Raw genomic sequence first — 25,572 nt, 5'->3', positions numbered from 1 at the left:
ATAGTCCTCACTGATTCCTTGGAACATGCAGTAATGACTCTAGAAGAGCCATAAGTAGTACTAAGAAGGTTAAACTATCCCTAGAATAAAAAAACTTTTCTAGCAAAGATTAAAAACAAGCCTTGATGACCATTCTGACCAGTGTGACGTGTGGAATCTAGAAAAATGGTACAGATCAACCTATCTGCAGGGCAGGAACAGAGACGCAGACATAGAGAATGGACATGTGGTCACAGGGGGGAAGGGGAGGGTGGGATGAATTGGGAGATTAGTGTTGATATATACACGATCATGTGTAAAACAAATAGCTAGTGGGAACCTGCTGTATAGCACAGGGAGCTCAGCTCAGTGCTCTGTGATGACCTAGATGGGTGGGATAGGGGTGGGCGGTAGGAGAGAAGTCCAAGAGGGAGAGGATATATGTATACATATAGCTGATTCACTTCGTTGTACAACAGAAACTAACATTGTAAAGCAACTATACTCCAATTAAATCAAAACAAAAAAAACCTTGAAAGGATCAAACAAAACTACAAACTACAAGTAACAAAACTGCTTATCAGAACAAAGCCCAACACAAAACCCAGACACTCAAAAATAATGTCTGACAGCAAAATGTCCAACATCCAATCAAAAATCACTAGATATGCCCAGAAGCAGAAAAACATGACTCATAATCAAGAGAAAAGTCAGTCAATAGAAACAGACCTAGAAATGATAGCAGTGATGGAATTATCACAAAGATATTAAACCAGCTATTGTAATTAAGCTCAAATACTAAGTTTCAAAAGAAAACAAGAACACAGAAGAGAAGCAGAAGATATTTTTAAAAAATCAAATGTAACTTACAGAGATGAAAAATATATGATCTAAAATTTTTAATTCAATACATAATAGCAAATGAGACACTACCAAAGAAAAGAACAATGAACCTGAAGACAGAAAAACAGAAACTATTTAAAATGAAGCACAGATATAAAAAAGAGAAAAAAAACTGAACAGCCTCAGTGTCCTATGACACAATATCAAGTGGTTGGACATACAGGTGACTGGAGAAGGAGAGAAGAAATGGGGGGCGGGAGACGGGTGGCAGGAAGGAGGAGTACAGAAAAAATATCTGAAGAATAGTAAATGAAAATTTTCCAAATTTGATGAAAATTATAAACTCACAAACTAAGTAGCCTTAACATATCCCAAACAAAATACAAAGAAAGCCATGCCAAGACACATCAAATTTCTAAAAAGTGATAAAATGACAACTAACACAACATGTAATACTAAACTAAATCTTTTTCTTATAAATGACAGTTCTGAGACAAATGGAGAAATTTAAATGGGGGTCTAAGGACTGGATGGTAGTAATCTAACAAGCTTAATTTTCTGATTCTAATGGTTGTACTACAGTTGCATAGGAGAATCCTCCTGTTTGCATAAAATACACACTGCAATATTTGGGGAATTGGGGGCATCAGGGCAACTTACTCTCAACAGCTTCAAAGAAAAAAGTTCTTTGTACTATACTGCTACTTTTCTACAAGTTTGAGAATGTTTTACAATAAATTTTTTGAAAGAGAGAGTGTTCATGTTCCATGATTTGAACAAACCAACCATAAAAGAACATTTATAAGACAAAGAGGGAAACTGGAACATCAACTACATATTTGATAATATTAAGAAACTACTGTCAATTATTTCAGATATGATAGTCACATTATGTCTATTTTAAAAAAGAGTCATCTTTTAGAGATATATACTGAAATAATTACTGACAAAATAATATATGTCTTGTACTTGCTTCAAAACAACTCAGTGGCGGCAGTAGAGATGAAACAAGATCAGCCATGATTAACACTGTATTGACAAACTGCTGAGGCTGGTTAATGGGTATGTGGGCATTCACTAACCTCTCTATACCTATTTTTTTTTTAGATTCTCCATAATTTGAAAAGGTTGGGGGGGTGGTACTTTTAGGCTACAGAATGAGACAGATATGGGTCAAATTCTGGCTCTGCCACACTAGCTGTGTGACCTTGGGGAAGTTATTCCTACTTCTCTGAGTCTCCTTTCTTCAACTACAAAAGTGGGCTAATAACAGCACTACTCCCAAGGACTGTGGTGGGACTCAACATGCATATGACTGTAAAGTACACAGTTCCTGGCACATAGTAAATGCTCAGTATACAGAAGCTATCATCTTCTCTGACACTGAATACAGCAACCCGGTGTTTTAAGCTGGCCATGAGACTTCCCTGGCGGTCCAGTGCTCAAGACTGCACACCTCCACTGCAAGGGGCATGGGTTCAATCCCTGGTAGGGGAACTAAGATCCCACATGCCGTCCAGCGCAGCCAAAATAAATAAATAAATAAATAAACTGGCCATGACTGGAGGAAAGAAAGTCTCCCCTAAAAAAAAGTGAAGACTCCAATGCTGACCTTGAAAAATTCATTTATTCTCTAGCCCCAGGTGAGTACTGGCTTATGCTGGATGTGTTTTAAAAAAACAAACAAAACAAAACTTGTTTTGGTTCATTTAATTACCATGGGCTCTCTGTGGGGTTGATAAAGTCTTGGACAAAAATTAGTAACCTTTGAGTACTTATTCATTCAATCAAAAGACAGGTACACTATTCTGTACCAGACCCTGTGTGAGGAGAGCTGGGCATACAATAAGACCTAATTCCTACTGGATAAAATGTGGATTGCTAATAGACACGTTCATGTACAGATCTCCAGAATCACAGTGACACCCTAAATAACAAAGCATTTATCGAGGCAAACACTTTTGAGGTATTTCACCAGCTCAGCATCACCAACCATCAGCAGCTACTAGACCAGACCACAGGAAGATTCCTAACCCAAGCTGAGTTGATCGGATTCCCTCTCCTGGAAATTTGAATTGGAGCTGAAAGACACAACTTCGGTCTGTGAAAAACTGGAACTATACCATGAAACACAGGAACTATAGGGCTGCTGTACTCTGCCACACAGATGAAGAATCAGGAAAAGCTGGTCTGAGGAGGAGAGAAGAAAGTCTGAGCCTCAAAGGCTTCCCAGACTGGGTACAGTCCCTTCCAGACACCTGGCAGTATTCTAGCCTTTGGGCTCCAAAAAACACTCCTGAAGTCTTATACAACACAGAATTATTTTTGGCTTAGACTGAATGGCTTGAACAAATTTCCCACTGTCACTCACTACCAGAGAGTCCTAACAAACACAAATACCAAGCAATTGCTGATTTTGACACTGCCATATCCTACGGCATGGAGCAGGACTCTCCTTTCTCAAACCTGGACTTGTGAGGAGTCACAGAAAGAGCCCTATGTCTCTCTTTCCTCTCCTCTTCAATAGCCGAAGCATGCAGCTTCACAGAAGGTGAGGTTCCCTAACTCACCCCCTATCCCATCTGTTTAGTGCTCTAAATGATGACTAGGTTCCCAAGCTTGACCACAGAAGACTACAGAATCCCAAACTTCCGAAACGCAGTACATTTCTAAGAAAGTGTGATTTCTAAAAGGACTGAAAACAAACAATAAAATTGTTTCTAAAAATACACATATAATAGTGTTTCCAAAAAGGTGGAGCAGAAATACTTTTCACTAATCCTTTCACTAAATACAAAAATATCCTTCAGGAATGAAGAAGAAATCAAGACACTCTAAGATGAAGGAAAACAAAGAGAATGTGCTGCCAGAGTGTCTAAAGGGAGTCCTCTAAGCAAAAAGTAAACAAAAAAGAAGGAACCCTGGAACAACAGGAAGAAAGAAAAACAGACATGATAACTTGCAAAGAAAATCCCAAGCAACCTACCCAAAAAACTCCTAGAACTATTGAGTTCAGCAAGATCAGAGGATACAAGATAGAAATACAAAAACCAATTATTTCTACATACTAACAGTGAACATATGGACACCCAAAATAAAAATATAGTTGCAATTACAATAGCTAAAAAAAAAAAAAAAAAAAAAAAAAAAAAATGGGTGTAAATCTAAGAAAACATGTACAGGATCTATATGTTGAAAACTGCTAAAAGAAATTAAAGATCTAAATAAAGGGAGATATACTGTGCTCTAAAAAACAAAAAACAAACAACAACAACAACAACAAAATATATATATATATATATGTACATACACATAGCCTTACCCCCTCCACCAGCACCAGCTGGGTACAACCCACAAAGGTCTTGTTGGCTTTTGTTGCTTCTTCTCGGAAGACAGTGATAAGTTCCTCCAAACGCCTTAATTTTACCTCTTCAGGGATATCATCCTTCAGCCTGTGATATGCCCGTGTCTTCTATTAAAAAAAAAAAAGAGATGGAGGTCACCACAGACTTGTAGAATACGTTCTTCAAGCACAGAAGCAGACATGCTCATCCAATTTGCAATTTACAGACACATGTATAGGAACTCAAGCCACACCACAAGGGTTCTGTAGCTCTTGGGCCTTCTAAGAGAAAAAGGTAACTATGCAGTGGAGCCACGTTTTTGCAAGGGTTAAATTCTAAATTTAGTACATGAAAATCATAGACTCAAAATTGTTCTTGATATTTTTATAGGACACAGACACTAAATAATTCATATACCAGGTTACTCAGCAGCAGTGTTTATAAAGACACAAGATGCAAAGCATAGTAAATGTTTATCAATAGGGAACCAGTAGGGCCTTCCCTGGTGGTGCAGTGGGTAAGACTCTGCGCTCCCAATGCAGGGGGCCCAGGTTCGATCCCTGGTCAGGGAACTAGATCCCACATGCATGCCGCAACTAAGAGTCTGCATGGTGCAACTAAGAAGTCTGCATTGGAGAAAAGACAGTCTCTTCAATAAGTGGTGCTGGGAAAACTGGACAGCTACATGTAAAAGAATGAAATTAGAATACTCCCTAACACCATACACAAAAATAAACTCAAAATGGATTAGAGACCTAAATGTAAGACTGGACACTATAAAACTCTTAGAGGAAAACATAGGAAGAACACTCTTTGACATAAATCACAGCAAGGTCTTTTTTGATCCACCTCCTAGAGTAATGGAAATAAAAACAAAAATAAACAAATGGGACCTAATGAAACTTCAAAGCTTTTGCACAGCAAAGGAAACCATAAACAAGACGAAAAGACAACCCTCAGAATGGGAGAAAATATTTGCAAACGAATCAACGGACAAAGGATTAATCTCCAAAATATATAAACAGCTCATGCAGCTCAATATTAAAGAAACAAACACCCCAATCCAAAAATGGGCAGAAGACCTAAATAGACATTTCTCCAAAGAAGACATACAGACGGCCACGAAGCACATGAAAAGATGCTCAACATCACTAATTATTAGAGGAATGCAAATCAAAACTACAATGAGGTATCACCTCACACCAGTTAGAATGGGCATCATCAGAAAATCTACAAACAACAAATGCTGGAGAGGGTGTGGAGAAAAGGGAACCCTCTTGCACTGTTGGTGGGAATGTAAATTGATACAGCCACTATGGAGAACAGTATGGAGATTCCTTAGAAAACTAAAAATAGAATTACCATATGACCCAGCAATCCCACTACTGGGCATATACCCAGAGAAAACCGTAATTCAAAAAGACACATGCACCCCAATGTTCATTGCAGCACTATTTACAATAGCCAGGTCATGGAAGCAACCTAAATGCCCATCAACAGACGAATGGAAAAAGAAGTTGTGGTACATATATACAATGGAATATTACTCAGCCATAAAAAGGAACGAAATTGAGTCACTTGTTGAGACATGGATGGATCTAGAGACTGTCATACAGAGTGAAGTAAGTCAGAAAGAGAAAAATAAATATCGTATATTAATTCATGTATGTGGAACCTAGAAAAATGGTACAGATGAGCTGGTTTGCGGGGCAGAAGTTGAGACACAGTTGTAGAGAACAGACATATGGACACCAAGGGGGGAAAACTGCGGTGGGGTGGGGATGGTGGTGTGCTGAATTGGGCGATTGGGATTGACATGTATACACTGATGTGTATAAAACTGATGACTAATAAGAACCTGCAGTATAAAAAAACAAACAAACAAAACAACTAATACTAAACTTTCATTGGGTTATTTGTATGGAAATATGTTAATATAAATGTTTCAGACATTATATGAAATTTCTAAAAATCTTATATGTTCTGGTATAATGTTATAAATCATAATCCTAGTTATTACTTTAAAATGTATATCTCAGAAATAACTAATTTTCTTGTCAACTGCATTATTATGAACTTTCATCAAATCTTTAACTGTGGTCATTTTTAAGTCTTTTGTCATTTACAGACAGTTCTGGGTGTACTCTGATGCTTTTGCAAATATGTTCCTATAAAAGGGTTTCATCTTCAAGAAATTCATGGAAAAGACTCTGACAAGTACAGGTTTCTGGTAACTGACTGTACTGCTGAACTGAATGAATAAGCATTTTCAGAACTCTAATGAAAAACTGATGAACTCATAAAAGTGCTAACAAAAGATCAAGATGAAAAAAAATTAATTACATGGGACTGAGTGAACTGATGAGGATGAGTATAATTTTTGTGACTTTCTGTTTGAATTAAAAAAAAAAAAATCCCACAAGGACTCAGAGGCAAAGAATATACAAATCAATTTTCACTGCAAAGTAAAGGAGCTGTTACAGTGGAGGATTACTGGACTGAATGTCAATATTATGACATAGTATGAGTGTGTTTCACATTTGGTAATTGCAATCATTGTTGCTTTTGTTGTGGTCATCCATATACAATGCTTGGTGTCAGTCTATTTATCTCTTGTAAAAATAAAATACAGTGTGCGTGTGTGTGTGTGTGAAAAAAAAAAAAAAAGAAGTCTGCATGCTGCAACTAAAAGATCCCACGTGCCACAACTAAGACCCAGTGCAGCCAAATAAATAAATAAATAATTTTTTAAATTTTATTTAAAAAAATAGGTAACCAGTAAAACAAATTATGGTTTATCTACACAATGGAATACTACACAGTTGTGAAAAAGAATGAAATAGCTATGTATATAGATATGATTGCTCTCCAAAATATACTCTGAACAGAAATAAGCAAGGCACAGATCAACATGTATAATAAATTTGATGTAGAAAGTATACATATAAATGTATTTATAAATACATGAAATGTCTCTGGAAGGTTAAAGAAGAAGTTGCTAACAGCAGTTGCCTTCAGGGAAGGAACTGAAAAACTAGGCAACCTAGGAAGAAAAAACAACTCCTTTGCACTGCATACTATTTTGACCTTTTGAATTTTATACCACACCCAGGTTTTACCCAGTCAAAAAAAAAAAAAAAAAAGAAGGAAAATGTATCCTTGAAATCATCCAAAATCATAGTGTACATACATGTTTATATATATAAATATACACACACACACATTTATATATATCTTTATGTACACAAGCTCATAATGGAGTTGGAGAACCACTGAGCTAGACAAAAGTGGAAAGTCTATACACCAAAGTCTGGACATTCAAACCAATCTGCCTTTAAGAGAACTACCATATCCAGAGGGAAATGAAGAAAGGGTAGAGAATTCTAAAACAGAATTCTCTTACAGGGTTTACTCTATTCTGTCTTATTATTAATAACTAACCTCTATTGTGCACTTAACCATTATAAAACACTATTTTAAGTGCTTTATATATATTATCTTAATCCTCAAAATAACCTGATGAGGTTGGTATTAATGTTATCCCTTTTCACAGATGAAGAAAGCAAAAACTTTTCCCAAGGTCACACATTATTAAATGGGAAAGGCACAATGTGAGTGCTTGTTCTCATCCACTATGCTACTTGATTAAGCCTCTAGGACCTTAACCCTAATCTAGGAATTAGACTCCAAAGTAAACACTCATATTCAATGCCCATAGGATATGCTTCCACCTCACACTGAAAACTCACTTCCCAACTTTAGCATTAAAAAGAATTTCTCTTGGGCTTCCCTGGTGGTGCAGTGGTTAAGAATCTGCCTGCCAATCCAAGGGACACAGGTTCAAGCCCTGGCCTGGGAAGATCCCAAAAGCTGTGGAGCAACTAAGCCCGCGAGCCACAACTACTGAGCCCACGTGCCACAACTACTGAAGCCTGCGCGCCTAGAGCCCATGCTCCGCAACGAGAGAAGCCACCACAATGAGAAGCCCGTGCACCGCAACAAAGAGCAGCCCCCAATCACCACAACTAGAGAAAGCCCGCGCACAGCAACAAAGACCCAACACAGCCAAAAATAAATAAATAAATTTATTTTAAAAAAAAATTTCTTTTGCATATTTGTGATGTCCACAGAGATGAAGCAAATTGGAACCCAACAACCCTTCTGATGCTTCATCCCTGAAACAATTCTATAAGAGACATCAATATACACATTGGCTCACTTACACTGTCTACAGAATACTAGGTAGTGAGCTTTAAAAGACGTGAATTAGCTTGGTTGATGACAGCTGAGTGACAGTGATGGTTCAATCATTCATCAGATAGCTTTTCCCTGGCCACAGAGACCCCTCAGCCTCCAGCCCAAACACATGGCAAGCTGCCCCTGGGGTGACTGCGGGGATGAGAAGTGACCCATGCAAATTCATCCCTACTATCAAGAAAATGGCAGACAACCAGAACTATCCCCTCTCTGCAGGAAATATGCATTACCCTTCCTTTTCTTTCTCATCTCCTTCTGCTTTGCTTTCCTGGGAATCTGTGTTATAGGAGAAACTCTAAAGTGGACATCAGTGGGTTCACTTGGCCTAGAAAAATGGAAATTAAAAATGGCTGAGGATGGCTAGGAGGGCAACAAGGAGCCTCTGTAAAACAAATCACATCTGTTGGCCAAAAGAGAAGTTCTGCATATTAATAAAAGATTTTCGGTTTCTTTTAAAGAGAATAGTGCCCCTCCCTCCACTTTCAAATTCTGAACCTAAACATAATTTTAAATATTCTAATGAAGAGGAATATTAGCACAATTGTTTTTCATCTCAAATTGCTGAACTGTATAAAAGGGTAGACAGGTTTATTAGAAAAAATAAAGAAATGAATGGTAAGATCCTTGTGGTTTCTCAAGAACAGCCTCACTGCCACTTTCTTTTCTTCCCAGCTGTCCACAATCGACCAGAAACTGGTCGGGAATGATGTCAGTCTCAGCATAGAAGTAGCTCCTCCCCCAGCCCAGGACTCACCTGTCTCATGCTGTAGGCAAAGAGGAAGCCCATGTTGTACTGAACTTCCTGAAGCAAAGACACTGTCTGGAGGTGATCTTCCTCCGTCTCACCACAAAAGCCAGCAATGAAATCGCTGCTGAGGCTCACACCTGTGACACACAACAAAAGAGAGCATGTCACTGCTGCTTACCTTCAAGAGAAGCCTTTGGTACCGGTGGATTACAGAGGGAAGGATAGAGACTGTAAGGCCTTCCCTGGAGCTAGCCAACCCGTGTGCAAGTAAAATGGAACAGTTATTATAGAGCAAGGAGGTAAAGGCCTGCTCATCAACAAGGTTCCCATGCCAGAGCCTGGCTTCTCAGTCTACATTCCCCTCAGTGCTAGAAAAGGTATTTTTCACTTCAAATACTGGATTTAGGGACACAGTAGGAGTCCATATTTTCAAATTTGTCCTGCTTTAACTTTTTTTTAATTTAATTTTTATTTTATATTGGGGTATATTTGATTTACAATGTTGTGTTAGTTTCAGGTGTACAGCAAAGTGATTCAGTTTTACATATACATGTATCCATTCTTTTTCAGATTCTTTTCCCATATATTTAGGTTATTACAGAATATTGAGTAGAGTTCCCTGTGCTATACAGTAGGTCCTTGTTGATTATCTATTTTATGAATTCCACTTATAAGTGACATCATATGTTATTTGTCTTTGTCTGACTTACTGCACTTAGTATGATAAACTCTTGGTCCATCCACACTGCTGCAAATGGCATTATTTCGTTCTTTTTTATGGCTGAGTAATATTCCATTGTATATATGTACCATACCTTCTTTATCCATTCCTGTCGATGGACATTAGGTTGCTTCCATGTCTTGGATACTGTAAATAATGCTGCAATGAACACTGGGGTGCATGCATCTTTTTGAATTACGGTTTTCTTGGGATATATGCCCAAGACTAAGATTGCTGGATCATATGGAAGCTCTATATTTAGTTTTTTAAGGAGCATCCATACTGGTTGTACCAATACGGAGGTTGTCTCCATAGTGGTTGTCTCCATAGTGGCTGTACCAATTTACATTATCATCAACAGTGTAGGAGGGTTCCCTTTTCTCCAGACTCTCTCCAGCATTTATTGTTGGAAGATATTTTGATGATGGTCATTCTGACCAGTGTAAGGTGATACCTTATTGTAGTTTTGATTGCATTTCTCTGATAATTAGCAATGTTGAGCAGCTTTTCATGTGCTCTTTGGCCATCTGTATGTCTTCTATGGAGAAATGTCTATTTAAGTCTTCTGCCCATTTTTTGATTGGGCTGTTTGTTTTTTGATACTAAGCTGCATGAGCTGTTTGTCTATCTTGGAGATTAATCCCTTGTCAGTCGCTTCATTTGCAAATATTTTCTCCCATTCTGTGGCTTGTCTTTTTGTTTTGTTTACGGTTTCCTTTGCTGTACAAAAGCTTTTAAGTTGAATTAGCTCCCATTTATTTTTGATTTTATCTTCATTACTTTAGGAAGTGGATCCAAAAAGATATTGCTGCAGGAATTCCCTGGTGGTCCAGTGGTTAGGACTTGGCACTTTCACTGCCATGGCCTGGGTTCAATCCTTGGTTGGGGAACTAAGATCTCTCAAGCCATGTGGCACGGCCAAAAAAAAAAAAGATACTGCTGCCATTTATGTCAAAGAGTGTCCTGCCTATGTTTTCCTCTAAGAGTTTTATAGTATCCAGTCTTACATTTAGGTCTTTAATCCATTTTGAGTTTATTTTTGTGTATGGTGTTAGAGAATGTTCTAGTTTCATTCTTTTACATGTAGCTGTCCAGTTTTCCCAGCACCACTTATTGAAGAGACTGTCTTTTCTCCACTGTATATTCTTAACTCCTTTGTCGTAGATTAATTGACCATAGATGTGTTGGTTTATTTCTGGGCTTTCTATCCTGTTCCAATGATCTATATTTCTGTTTTTGTGCCAGTACCATACTGTTTTGATGACTGTAAGTTTGTAGTATAGTCTGAAATCAGGGAGCTTGATTCCTCCAGCTCCATTTTTCTTTCTCAGGATTGCTTTGGCTATTCGGCATCTTTTATGTTTCCATATAAATTTTAAAATTGCTTGTTCTAGTTCTGTGAAAAACGCCATTGGTAATTTGATAGGGATTGCACTGAATCTGTAGATTGCCTTGGGTAGTATAATCATTTTGACAATATTGATTCTTCCAATCCAAGAACATGGTATATCTTTCCATCTGTTTGTGTCATCTTCAATTTCTTTGATCTTATAGTTTCTTAACTTTCATCTTATAGTGTCTTATAGTTTTCAGAGTACAGGTCTTTTGCCCCTTAGGTAAGTTTATTCCTAGGTATTTTATTCTTTTTGATGCAATGGTAAATGGGATTGTTTAATTTCTCTTTCTGATCTTTTGTTGTTAGTGTATAGAAATGCAACAGATTTCTGTACATTAATTTTGTACCCAGCAACTTTACCACATTCATTGATGAGCTCTAGTAGTTTTCTGGTAGCATCTTTAGGATTTTCTGTGTATAGCATCATGTCATCTGCAAACAGTGACAGTTTTACGTCTTCTTTTCCAATCTGGATTCCTTTTATTTCTTTTTCTTCTCTGATTGCCATGGCTAGGACTTCCAAAACTGTGTTGAATAAAAGTGTCTTGTTCCTGATCTTAGAGAAAATGCTTTCAGCTTTTCACCCTTAAGTATGCTGTTAGCTGTGGGTTTGTCATATATAGCCTTTATTATGTTGTTAGGTTCCCTCTATGCCCACTTTCTAGAGAGTTTTTATCACAAATGGGTGTAGAATTTTGTCAAAAGCTTTTTCTGCATCTACTGAGATGATCACATGGTTTTTACTCTTCAGTTTCTTAATGTGGTATATCACACTGATTGATTTGTAGATATTGAAAAAAATCCTTACATCCCTGGGATAAATCCCACTTGATCATGGTATATGATCCTTTCAATGTACTGTTGGATTCGGTTTGCTAGTATTTTGTTGAGGATTTTTGCATCTATGTTCATCAGTGATATTGGCCTGTAATTTTCTTTTTGTGGTATCTTTGGTTTTGGAATCAGGGTGATGGTGGCCTCACAGAATGAGTTTGGGAGTGTTCCTTCCTCTGCAATTTTTTGGAATAGTTTCAGAAGGATAAGAAGGATAAGTGTTAACTCTTCTCTAAATGTTTGACAGAATTTGCCTGTGAAGCCAGCTGGTCCTGGATTTTTGTTTGTTGGAAGTTTGGGGGGTGGGTTTGTCTGTCTGTCTATCTATCTATCTATCTATCTATTTATTTATTGCTGCGTTGGGTCTTCGTTGCTGTGTGCAGCCTTTCTCCAGTTGTGGCAAGCAGGGGCTACTCTTCGCTGCAGTGTGCGGGCTTCTCATTGCGGTGCCCTCTCCCGTTGTGGAGCACAGGCTCTAGGCACGCGGGCTTCAGCAGTTGTGGCACATGGGCTCAGCAGCTGTGGCTCGCAGGCTCTAGAGAGCAGGCTCAGTAGTTGTGGCACACAGGCTTAGTTGCTCCAGGGCATGTGGGATCTTCCCGGACCAGGGCTCAAAGCCCCATCCCCTGCTTTGGCAGGCGGATTCTTAACCACTGTGCCACCAGGGAAGTCCCTTGTTGGAAGTTTTTTAATCACGGTTTCAATTTCAGTACTTGCAATTGGTCTGTTCATATTTTACTTCTTCCTGGTTCAGACTTGGAAGATTGTACCTTTCTACGAACTCATCCATTTCTTCTAGGTTGTCCATTTTATTGGCATATAGTTGCTTGTAGTAGTCTCTTATGATCCTTTGTATTTCTGTGGTATCAGTTGTAATTTCATTTTCATTTCTTTTTTTTTTTGGCTGTGCCACATGGCATATGGAATCTTAGGGATCTTAGTTCCCCAACCAGGAACAAACCCATGCCCCCTGCAGTGGAATCAAGAAGTCCTAACCACTGGATTGCCAGGGAATTCGCTCATTTCTAATTTTATTGATTTGAGCCCTTTCCCTTATATTCTTGATAAGTTTGGCAAAAGGTTTATCAATTTTATCTTTTCAAAGAACCAGATTTAGTTTCATTTATCTTTTCTGTTGTTTTCTTCATCTCTATTTCATTTATTTCTGCTCTGACCTTTAAGATTTCTTTCCTTCTACTAACTATGGCTTTTGTTTGTTCTCCTTTCTCTAGTTGCTTCTGGTGTAAGGTTAGGTGGTTTGAGATTTTTCTTGTCTCCTGAGGTAAGATTATATTGCTATAAACTCCCCTCTTAGGGACTTCCCTGGTGCCGCAGTGGTTAGGACTCTGTGCTCCCAATGCAGCAGGCCCTGGTTCGATTCCTGGTCAGGGAACTAGATCCCACACACATGCCACACCTAAGAGTTTGCATGCCACAACTACGGAGCCCACGTGCTGCAACTAAGGAGCCAGCGAACCGCAACTAAGGAGCTCACCTGCCGCAACTAAGCCCCGGCACAACCAAATAAAAATAAATAAATACATAAATAAACTTCCCTCTTGGAACTGCTTTTGCTGTGTCCCAAAAGTTTTGGATTGTCATGTTTTCATTTTCATTTGTATCTAGGAATTTTTTGATTTCCTCTTTGATTTCTTCGGCAATCCATTTTTTAGCCTCCATGCGTTTGTGTTTTTTACAGTTTTTTTCTTGTAGTTGATTTCTAATCTCACAATGTTGTGGCTAGAAAAGATGCTTGATATGACTTCAGTTTTCTTAAATTTACCATGGTTCGCGTGACCCAGCATGCGATCTATCATGCAGAATGTTTCAGTACCTCATCCAAACATATACTTTTGAAGTTAAACACAATGTTCCAACACACTTTAATTTATTTAATTATCCCAACAATCCAATAAGGTGAGTACTATTAACTCCATGTTACAGATGAGGAAACTGCAGCCCAGAGAACCTCCACACTATCCTGCCCTATCCAAATGAAAGTATTGGTACAGAACACAAGTTACAATAATTAGAAATTTGTAAAACAATGTAGACATTGTCAACCAATCTAAACTAAAAGACTTACAGAGTAATTTTATTCAGAGGAAGGGAAAAGAGAGAGGGGAGTAAGGGTTATGATAACAAGAAGGAATTACCTCTAAGTAGACATTTTTAAAGATATCAATTGCTCCCAAATCAGAACTAATTTAGACTATAACTTTGCCAGCTAACGAGCAAGAACAAGGTTTCTCTCATATGTTCAGAAACACAAAGACTATAGAAAAGGAATCCCTTTAGTACCTGAGGCCACAAGCTAATCCACACCTCTGAGTATATCTAGTAAGACCAAGATATTAAAAAATCGGAAAGAAGTAAAGAAGTAAAGAAAAAGAGAGAAATGAAGAGGATCAAAAGAAGTGAGAAAGGTGACACAATGTACTACCACAGGTGTTGCCTGTATCTGACCAAGAAGACTGGGGTCACTGGTAGAGTAATGTGCTCAGCAAAATATGTTTCTTAAATGTACCTGGGATAGACTCTCTGATATGATGAATTAATTCCACATAAGCTTCTCTTGAATATCTGCAATAAAGAACAAAAAGAAAAAGCTTAGATGAACCAATCTTCTTTAAATGAATGTTATAAGAAGATAACACTATGAACTAATCACATGTAATTACTTCTCATTCACATAGGACAGTACAAGAGTAAGTATCCAGAAGAGTCCTTCTGATCCAAATCCTGTACTATAACCTAATCCAGAGCCTATAAAATTTTAATTCAAGAACATAAATTACTCTAAATAGATGTTTTTATTTAACTAAGAAATGAAGACAAATTAACACTTAATATCTCTAAAACTCTTTGCCAATGTGGAATACAAGGAAATTACTAGTTCCATACAGCTTGCCATTTGTCACATGCTCCTTTCAGTCTTATCTTTGCTATACTTACTATTCCCAAAGTGAGTGAACACACGGAGCTATATTTAAATTCTAAGACCTAAAAAACTTTAATGTTAAAAGCTAAAGGATTAAAATCTCAGTGTGCCACACAGTAGGTGCATAATAAAACACATGCTAAACAAATGAAATGAGTGATCTAGTCCTCAGTCTATACTTACAGAATGAACGAAGCAAGTTATAATGTCCACGGGTTTACTCATGTAATAAATATTTAGTGAGCAGCTACTGTGTGCCACACACTACACTAGGTTCTTAGACACTGCTTGGTCCTTAAGGAAACATGGAAAGGTATGGGATGCCCCCACCCGCCCCAAGCAAGTCTGACCCCCTCCGCATGGCCTCCAATACACGGCTGCTTCCACTCTGGGCTGGTAGGTGGATCTGTTTACAGATGTTGTCCCTCTCATGAATCAGCTGCAGAACCTGATCAAATAGAACACATTAAAGGTCATCAAAGTCTCACCAAAGAATCTTGCAGAAAGGAATACCACCCCCCACTGTTTCTCCACCAAAGTTAATCTTTGAGAATTACGAGGCTGACTAAACCAAACACGTAAATTACCAAAAATCTTTACTTTTCTCAACCCACGTTCTGTCTGTCCCAGACATTTCACCTGATGGCATCTTTGCTTTCAAAGAGTGAAGAAAGTAAGCAGAGGTCAGATTCAAGCCATGGGGCTATACAGGGGTAGTGCCAACACAGACCAGAAAGGAAAAACAGCATTTGTTTCATCCAGCTTACAAACTAATTAGCCACTTTAAAAGATATCATCAAGGAACTAAAACTAGGAGAAAATACCTGAAAAAAATATACTGACAAATGATTTGTATCAAGAATACATAAAGAACTTTCACAACTCAATAAGACAAATAACACACAGGGGAAAAAGTAGGGGTGGGGCCAAAAGACAGACATTTCACCAACACAAAAAACCTTCCAAAAAAAGGTTTCACACGTGAGCTACATACTACATGCCAAGCACATTGCCGAGTACGTTCTACCCGTTATATCTATTTCCCAATAACCCAAAGCAGGAAGTGATTATTAACCATTTTACAAACAAAGATGACAAGTTGAAAAGGTCACCCCTACTGGTAAAGCAGTGGAAGAGCCAGGACTGAACTCAGCTCTGAGGCCAAAGTCTAGACTGTTTCACACTGCATCACACTGCCCCCCCACCTGTCCTTCCCACAACATCCTGTAATAAAACCTCTCTCCGCACAGCCCTCATGGTCCCACTGGTGGTCTTAATATCAGTCCTTTACCTGCCCCCACCTTGGCAGACTTCAAATCTTTCCAAAGGACAGGTAGATTCAGAGGGCAATACAGTAATACACCACAGGATCCCCTGATCCTCTGAGGACGGATGTCTCTGCTGCATGCTACTGGCTGCAGCCTTTGGCATGCTTAAGGATACTGATGTCAGTTCGACACAGTAAACTCTCAATACTCACCTCATCAGGAAAGTCCTTGGGGTGGGGAGAGGTGAAACGAATCCTCATTTCAGGATCTATTCTGGAGACCTGATCCAGAAGGTAAGCAAAACGAAGGCCCCCTTGCTTGGCTTTATAGTTGGTGGAAAAGCCACGGCTAAGGTTGGTGGACACTGCATTGTTGAACTGGACCTCTGAATTGTCCCGAAAACTATTAACATTCTGACCAAGGAGTGTCACTTCTTTCAGCCCCTGAAAAAGGGAAAATAAATATACTGGAAGCAATTTTAAAACATGTTTGGCAGCTTCACACCAATTCACTAGCTAAAATTAGCTAAACCTACCAAGAGCCATCCATAAATGTACTCTGTCTTTAACCCAATAATTTCATGCTTGGGCATCTTGTCTGAAGAACTGAACTTCAGAATAAAACCTTATGCAAAAAATCTTCAAAGCATTTTTTAGATAGCAAAAAAGCTGGATTCAAGTCCCATGTTCAATAATAATGGTTAATTTATACGACTAAAAATCAAATTATGACACCATTCTGTCCACTGAATGTTATATAACCATCACCTATGAAGTATTCTTGCCAAAAATATTTAGTCTAAATCCCATCAAGCTTTAACACCTAACTTCCAGTTTACCAGAATTCAGGGGAATATTTTAAATGACAACACAAGGAAGCAATCAGACAAACCCAGACATGTCTAATGCATCATTTAAGACACACAACAAAAAAGTGAAAGGACTGTTTTAGATTAAGAGAGACTGAAGAAATATTACAATACAATCAAACAAAACTGTATAAATCTTGATGGGATCTTGGTTTGAAAGTAGAACAGTAATAAGATATTTTTGGATAAATTAATAAATTTTGAATATGGGCTGCGTGTTAGAGAATATTAGTTAATTGTTAAATTTCCTATAAATGATAATGGTATTATGGTTATGAAGGGGAATATTCTTTATTCTGAGAAGACACATACTGACGGATGCAGGGCAAAGTGGCCTGATGACTACCATTTACTTTCAAATGGTTCAAAAAATATATATTTATATATCTATAGAGATAGGCAGATAAAGGACATATGACAAAATGTTAATAATCATGTTTATTAGACTAGTCTTTCAACCTGTCTGTTTGAAAATCTGCATTGTAAAAGTTCAGAAAGAAGAAGAATAATGGTTTCTATAAAGACTATTTTTTATAATTTTATTTTGACATAATTTCAAACTTACAGAAAAATTGCAATGGTATAAAAAACTCCCAGGACTTCCCTGGTGGTCCAGTGGTTAAGAATCCGCCTTCCAATGCTAGGGAAGCAGGTTCGATCCCTGGGCAGGGAACTAAGATCCCACATGCTGTGGGGCAACTAAGCCCGCATTGCAACTACTGAGCTCGTGCACTCTGGAGCCCACGCACCACAACTGGAGAGCCCATGTGCCATAACTACTGAGCCCAAGTGCTCTGGAGCCCACGTGCCACAACTAGAGAGAAACCCACGCACCGCAACAAAGAGCCCATGTGCCACAATGAAAAGATCCCACATGCCACAACTAAGACCCAACACAGCCAAATAAATAAATAAATAAATTTTTTTAATTAAAAAAAACTCCCATATACTATTTGCCCAGATTCAGTAACTGTTAACATTGTATCCTATTTCTTTATTATTCACATTCACACCTCATGTATATACTTTCTCTCTCTACACACACATGCAAGCACACATTTTTCTGTCTTCTGAGAAAAAGCTGCAAACATCATACTCTTTTACTTCTAAATATTTCAGCATATAAGAATATTTTCTTATATAATAGTAGTCACAGGACAATTATCAAAATCAGAAATATTGATAATATTATCTAATCCACATTCCATAAGCCAAATTTTCACCAACTGTCCATACTATGTCCTTTATAACTTTTTTTCTTAATTTTTATTCAGCAACGGCATGTCTAGAAACTTATCTTATGGATATAACTATTAAGATGGACAAAGATTAATGCATAGAGATGTACTTCTACACAGCACTGTTTTAACAGAGGAAGAACTGAAAGCAATTTGAAAGCTGCTGTCCTACAAGTAAATCATAGTGCATCCATACCAAGGAAGGCCACACAACTACAAAAATAAATTAAAAGCTGTTAATGACATGAGGAAATGTTCACACTATTACAGACAGGATACAAACTTGCTTAGGCAGTGACATCACAATTACATAAGAATATGTAATTTTTTTAAACATTTTTATTCCCTGATTAGAATCCCACTCCAGGACCATGCAATGCATTTAACTGTCAAAACCCGAGTCTCCATAAAGACTATTTATTTTTACAAGTTGTGACATAATGTTAGCTTAAAAAACAGGATATACTAAATGCAACATGGATCCTGGATTGGATCCAGAAAGAAGACATTCGTGGGGAAACTGGCAAAATCAGAATAAAGTCTGAAGTTAGTTAACAATAATATACCAATGCTAATCTTTTAGTTGTAAGAAATGTACCAAAGTTAAGTGAGATGTTAACATTAGAGGTAACTATCTTTGCAACTTTTCTTACAGAAAAGAAAAGTCTGAAGTTATTCCAAACCAGAAAATTTTTTTAAAAGATAGTAAGATATAAAACTAAGTAAAACACACACACATATAAAGAGATGTAATGACCAAATGAAAAAAGAGCTATAGGACAATTGGGAAAATTTGAATATGAGTGGACTAAAATGAAAAGATATTTAGCATTTTTTGTTAATCCTATTAGAGGAATTAATGGTATTGAAAATATCCTTATTTTTTTTTAGGGATGCACAATTACTTAAGGGTGAAATGTCATGCTGTACTCTGAGATACTTAACAACAAAAAAAAATAAAGTAAATATAGCAAAATGTAACAATTATTAAATTTCAGGGACTTCCCGGGCAGTCCAGTGGGTGGGACTCCACGCTTCTATTGCAGGGGACACAGGTTCGATCGCTGGTCAGGGAACTAAGATCCCACATGCTGCAGGGCAACTAAGCCCACGCGCTGCAACAAAAGATCCTGCATGCCACAACGAAGATCCCGAATGCCACAACTAAGACCCAATGCAGCCAAATTAATTAATTAATTTTTAAAAACACACACACAATGCAGAATCTTAATTTTTCATAAGTCAATGTCTTTGAATTCACTAAGATTCACTTTAATGTTATTAAGTTCCTTCTTTTATATGCAAATACCCTAGAAAAGTTAGGGGTTTTTTGTCATCACCTCAGTCTATTTAAACAGAATATCTCCATCCCAAAGGAGTGAGTTTTGGTACAGCTGGAGAGCTGGAAGGGGAGAGGAAGGAGACCACTTTAGACCACTTTGGATAGCACTGGGTGAGGTAAGGTATGAAGAATACTCACAGTGCCTGTGAGCAGCCAGAGACCAAATCAGGGAACTGAGAATCTGGGGATGGGAGAAGAGAAGACAGCTTGCCAGAGTGCACAAACAAAGGCAAACTGCTGACTTAGAACTGGAGCAGGGGCTAGCCTCCCATGGTTCCTAAGCCAAGCAAGTAAGAAAACACAGAGACTCGAGTGGAAGAAAAGCTCCATATTCCCACCTATTGTCCTCTTTTGCAGGGCTGGAATATTAGGGCCTAGGGTTAGGGAGAGACCTCAAGGGCTGAAGGACCAGCTCCCAATAGGAGGAAGGCAGGAGATATCTCCCCTCTGGCCTCTGATCTGATTCACTACCCTCACCTAACCTCTGTCCCTCAACTAGTGAGCTGGCTCAGTGATAAAATGAACAAGAGATTTGGGAATAGCCTAGAATACAAAGACAGACTAATAAATCATTCTCTGAAAACTTACTAAGTGCCAGTAACAATTGTCCTTCCAGTAACAATCCTTCCAATAACCTAGCAAAGAAGGTATCTGCCCTCTTTTCATAGATGGGGAAACTGGGTTTTGAAGAAGATAGTTAAGTGACCTATGCCAGGGCATCAAGCCAGAGAATGGTGGAGCCAGAATTCACAATCATCTAATTCATGCTCTCTCCATTCTACTGTGCTGCCGCCCAAGCAAACCTCTCAGTGGATCTGCCTATAATTCCTGGGCAGCAAACCCAAGATGTACACCCAGGTATTTCTTTCTGGCCAGGTATGGTTCTAAACTTGTACAGCTTAGAGAAAGCACAGGCTGCAAAACTAGAAAGGTTGTCCTCATCCTCCCACAAACACACTCACAGTAAGAAGGGCTGGAGAATTTTTTACCTGCTCAGAAAGCTTCCTCACTTCCTCTAGAATGGAGGCAACAGGCCGACTCCTCTCCCGGCCACGTGTGAAAGGAACAATGCAGTAGCTGCACATGTTGTCACAGCCTCGCATGATAGACCTGGGGAGGAAAGCACCAGAACTTAGTAACAGGAGCAGGATGGCCTGGTCCAACCCAAGGAGCAGCTCCCTTGGCATTATCCTTTGGCTCTGAATTCTCTTGGCAACAGGCTCACACTGGACCAATTGGAGATCTAAGAAGCAATAAAGCAGACATTTTTTATCTTTAAAAACTATTATGGGGAGTTCCTTGGTGGCCTAGTGGTTAGGATTCCAGGCTTTCACTGCTGTGGCCTGGGTTCAATCCCTGGTCGGGGAAATGAGATCCCACAAGTTGCACAACACGGCCAAAAAAAAAAAAACTTATTATGTGTTAATCACAGGATATAAACCAAACTGTAATTGGTGGATGCAGTGGTTACCCTAAGGGACCGCAGTGGTGAAGGAACGGGTTGCAGACGTACCACACCTGGACTTTCTACTGTTTATATTTAGATATTTTTGAACTCTTTAAATCTAGACCAGAAAAAAATAAATATTATAAAGAGTGTATTAGGAATGGAGACCTTGGATTTAAAACACAAGGTTCTGCATCTCTCACTCATTCCTGATCCAAATGCTAAGTATCTAAGTTACATCACCCTCTTTCATTGCATCATGTATATGAAAGCCTAAACTTATCTTAAGGAAATAATGATGGATAGATGTATAGTAAAGATGTTCACTGAAGGATTGTTAAATAAATGTTGGCTATTAATTTTTATAAAGCATTCCAACAACAGAGTATTGGATAGCCATTAAAATGAGAGGTTGGCAAACTTTTTCCGTAAAAAACCAGATGGTAAATATTTGAGGTTTTGCAGACTATACAGTAGAGACTCATCCTCCTCACAACTACTCAATTCTGATATTGTAGTGGCAAAAATAGCCACAGACAATATATAAACAAATGGGTATGGCTGTATTACAATAAAACTTTATTTACAAAAATAGGCTATAAGCCTATTGGCCAATCTGTTAGAGAAAATTTCATGACATAACAAATGTACATTATTTTAAATATGAAAAGGTTATAAAACCAAGTACACCAAGAGCCAATTTTTATAAATAAATATACACAAAGCATACACATACAAACACAGAAGAAAGAACAGAGTGATACACAACAAACTGATAATAGTGTTTATCATTAGCTGGTAGGAGTATAGGTAATCCTTACGCTCTTCTTTATGTTTTTCTATCTTTCCACATATTCTTCAACAAATATGAACTATTTTGTCATCAGATCTTCTTTTTTTAACTTAAAAGATCAGAGGAGGGGAAAAAAAGATCCTGAAAGCCCTAGATATTTTAAGTGAAAAAAATAATAAGAGTATAGAAGGGAGGGTAGGAAAGATTCTATATTATATACATGAATGCATGTGCAAAGAATACCTCTGAAAGGATTATATAAGAAACTCCTAACATGGTTGCCTCTGAGAGGTAGCCTAGGAGACTGAGGATGACAGGTGTGAGGGAGTCTTACTATACCATCTTTTGTCTTCAGTTTTTTGTACTATATGCATTAATTTTTTTAATGTAATAAAATTAACATGTTATTTTAAAAGTAAGAAAGGAGAAGCTGACTCCCCATCTCTTGGTCAGTGACTCACACAAAAGCAGAAGTGGCACTGGGGCTCGTCTGGACTGGCACGACATCAGCATAGGTCTCATCCAGAGAGAGCAGAACATTGGCAGCTTGCTGGCCTGACTCGGCAACAGCAAGCAGCCGAGGAAGGTCCCTATAGGCATCTGGACCAGCCAAAATATCCACCGTTTTCTCTCTGTTGAGGATCTCCTCCTTCAATCTCTCAGCCATGCAGCCTGGGAGGGAAATGAAATAAGCTAAGACCTGTTCCCAAATTCATCTCGTCTCACAACTTCTTTTTAGTACACATTCTCTCCAGCTGGATCAGAGACCAGGTCACAAAAACTTCTCTAGGAGTTTAGCATCATCCCTCAAATTTGCCCAACACTTCTATACCTCTGGAACCTGCATATTCCTATATAAGAAAACCATAGGAAAAGAGCTCTATAGCAATTCAATGAAATGCCTGGAAAAAATGAAACCACCATCCAAAAACCTTTCTAGACATGAACCACCTCTTTTTTCAACTGAAAATTACTTGGCGCTACAAATAAAAACTATTTTGTGTCAGGAACTTATTTATTAAAATAAAACTTATTTATATACAACTGCACTTACACACTTTATCCCTCTTGTTGCCCATAATACTTATTAAAACCTATAAGAAATGAGTTATCCATCTACGCTGGTATCTTCCATAATCAAGAATACCACTGTTATTAGTAAAACTATACAATTTAAAAATCCATTTTATTAAAAAAAAGAAACCCTTTAAAAACATTGGTTTAAGAACTATTCTTGGCTGTACAACTGTGTATAGCAGCATCATTCACAATAGCCAAAAAGTGGAAGCAATCCAAGCATCCATAAACAGATGTGATATATACATACAATGGAATATTATTCAGCCTTAAAAAGGAAGGAAATTCTGACACAAGCTACAGCCTGGATGAACCTTGAGGGTATTATGCTAAGTGAAAAAAGCCAGTCACCAAAATGTTGTATGATTCCATTTATATGAAGTACCCAAGGCAGTAAAATTCACAGAGGCAGAGAGTAGAATGGTGGTTGCCAGGGACTGAAGTGAGGGAGGAATGGGGAATCATTACTTAATTGGTGTGGAGTTTCAGTTTGGGAAGATGAAAAAGTTCCTGAAATGGACAGAGGTGATGGCCGCACAACAATGTGAATGTACTTAATACCACTGAACTGTACATCTAAAAGGGGTCCAAATGGTAAACTTTATGTTACATATACTTTACCACAATTAAAAGAAAAAAACTGTTTGGGGGATTTCTGACATTCCTAACAGATATATACCCAGGGGCTTCTATAATGAAGGAACTGGAATGGAACAAGACATTCTAGCTAATCTTTCCATCCTCCTGCATCACTTAGTACATTAATCTGTGAAATAAAGGATATGCTCCAACCTGTGTTTCGACCCATCATCAAGAAGAATTAATTTAACTATTCCACAATGGACACAGTCTATTTTAAGGTTAAGTACATTGACTAAATTCTGGGACCATGAGGGTACAGAATATTTATTTTTGAAATATGCCTCCCAGCTATCTATACCAGAGCTGTCCAATAGAACTTTCTAAGACAATGGTAATGTGCTTTATCTACGCTGTTCAAACTGGTAGTACTAGTCAAGTGTGGCTACTGAGCAGTCGATATGTGGCTAGTGAGACTGAAGAAGTGAATTTTTAATATTATTTAAGTGTAATTAAATTTAAATGACCACATGTGGCTAGTGGCTATTATACTGGTCAGTGAATAATTAGATCTTCACTTGGGCATGCTTCAGGAGTCAAGATAAAAGGTGCCTACGTGGTAAATTCAAGCTGTCCCTTCAGACTCCAAACTCTCTCCTATACACTACTCTGTGCCACCATGAGCCCCATCAGACTAGTAAGGACAGATCACTTTCTGAGTACAGTACCTATTACTTTAAGGCACTAAGAAAAGCCCTTTTATGAGCTTTATCTCATTTAATCCTACAGCCTCTGACATTAAGTATAAGAGTTGAATGGCATATATAAGATTGTATAAGATTTCTTCACTACTGGGAATCCAGCCTCTAAGGGAAACCCTAGCATATAAAGCTACATGGCGCCTAAGTCTCACAAAACTCACAAAATCTGCAAATTACCAGATACCTAGAATCCCAATCCTCAGAGGCACTCGGGAGCGGAGCCGTTTTGACTTCAAGGATTTGAGCTGATGTATACGATTCCAGATGGTCTGTTCAGCCTTCTCCCTGCAGAGGTCAAAAAAGGTAGACCTGAACCTGAAAATAAACTACAAAGCAATCTAAAAGAGCAAGACAATGGGAAGAATGGGAATTCCCTGGCAGTACAGCGGTTAGGACTCCACGCTTTCACTGCAAAGACACAGGTTCAATCCCGGTTGGGGTACTAAGATCCTGAAAGCCATGCGGTGTGGCCAAAACTATTCCTAGAATGACGCCCTCCCTGCACATCTCCAAATCCTGACAAGCCTTTAAGCCAAAATCAAAAACTATCTACTCCACAAAGCCCTCCCCAACTCTCCTCTGTTGGAGAGTTTGTTCTCCTGTCACCTTAACTATTCTATTCCCTGTACTCAGCAATTTCTCCTTTTTACTGTTTCATTTTTTTTACCTAGTGCTTTCTGCCAGATGTTAGAGCTATTTGTGTATCTGTCTTAGCTCCCATATCAGACCAGACTCCTTAAAGTCAGGCTCCATGGAGGAAGGGTTCATTTCTGAATCTCCCAAAGAACCTAGTCCAATGTCTTGCAGCAAAGACCCTCAGAACAAAAATGTTGGATTAATTAATTGATAGTATAGCCAGCTGAGGAAACATAACACCAACATGCTTTGTACACAGAAACAAAGTAATAAACAGGGTATGTTCACTTCTGATGGATGCCACCCATCTCTGTTCAGAAGAACTCTGTCCCTGACCACTGACGGTACCTAGCCCTTATGATGTGAGGTACATCATAAACATGTGCCATTGGCTGCAAGAAAAACCCAAGGAAAAGTTGGGCAACTCAGCACACTCTCGGTTTCCTCATCAATAAAATGAGTTTGATAACAGCACCTACCTCATAGGGTTGTTGTGAGAA

At 38.3% G+C, this 25,572-nt stretch overlaps 1 protein-coding gene and 1 long non-coding RNA gene across 3 annotated transcripts in view; both read right to left on the bottom strand.

The window, feature by feature from the left end:
- LOC309646199 overlaps positions 1–25,572 on the bottom strand; it is a 166,215-nt gene that overhangs the window by 8,729 nt on the left and 131,914 nt on the right. The gene's annotated exons all lie outside the window — the stretch shown is intronic.
- CDK5RAP1 (CDK5RAP1 mitochondrial tRNA methylthiotransferase) overlaps positions 1–25,572 on the bottom strand; it is a 38,537-nt gene that overhangs the window by 6,246 nt on the left and 6,719 nt on the right. The window contains exons 6-13 of one of the 2 annotated variants that reach the window (XM_082432181.1): positions 24,621–24,721; positions 22,481–22,691; positions 20,769–20,889; positions 16,544–16,774; positions 15,414–15,511; positions 14,650–14,705; positions 9,178–9,308; positions 4,133–4,294 (exon numbers count right to left, since the gene is read on the bottom strand). In XM_082432181.1, coding sequence (XP_082288307.1) covers positions 4,133–4,294; positions 9,178–9,308; positions 14,650–14,705; positions 15,414–15,511; positions 16,544–16,774; positions 20,769–20,889; positions 22,481–22,691; positions 24,621–24,721 — 1,111 coding nt within the window. The remainder of the gene's footprint in view (positions 1–4,132; positions 4,295–9,177; positions 9,309–14,649; positions 14,706–15,413; positions 15,512–16,543; positions 16,775–20,768; positions 20,890–22,480; positions 22,692–24,620; positions 24,722–25,572) is intronic. The other variant, XM_082432182.1, reaches the window with a different exon arrangement.

Source organism: Balaenoptera physalus (genome assembly GCF_965194825.1).
Source record: "Balaenoptera physalus genome assembly, chromosome: 16".
NCBI classification, from domain to species: Eukaryota; Metazoa; Chordata; class Mammalia; order Artiodactyla; family Balaenopteridae; genus Balaenoptera; species Balaenoptera physalus.
The sequence above is the reverse complement of the archived record's forward strand: the minus strand, read 5'-3'. Positions and strand labels throughout refer to the sequence as shown.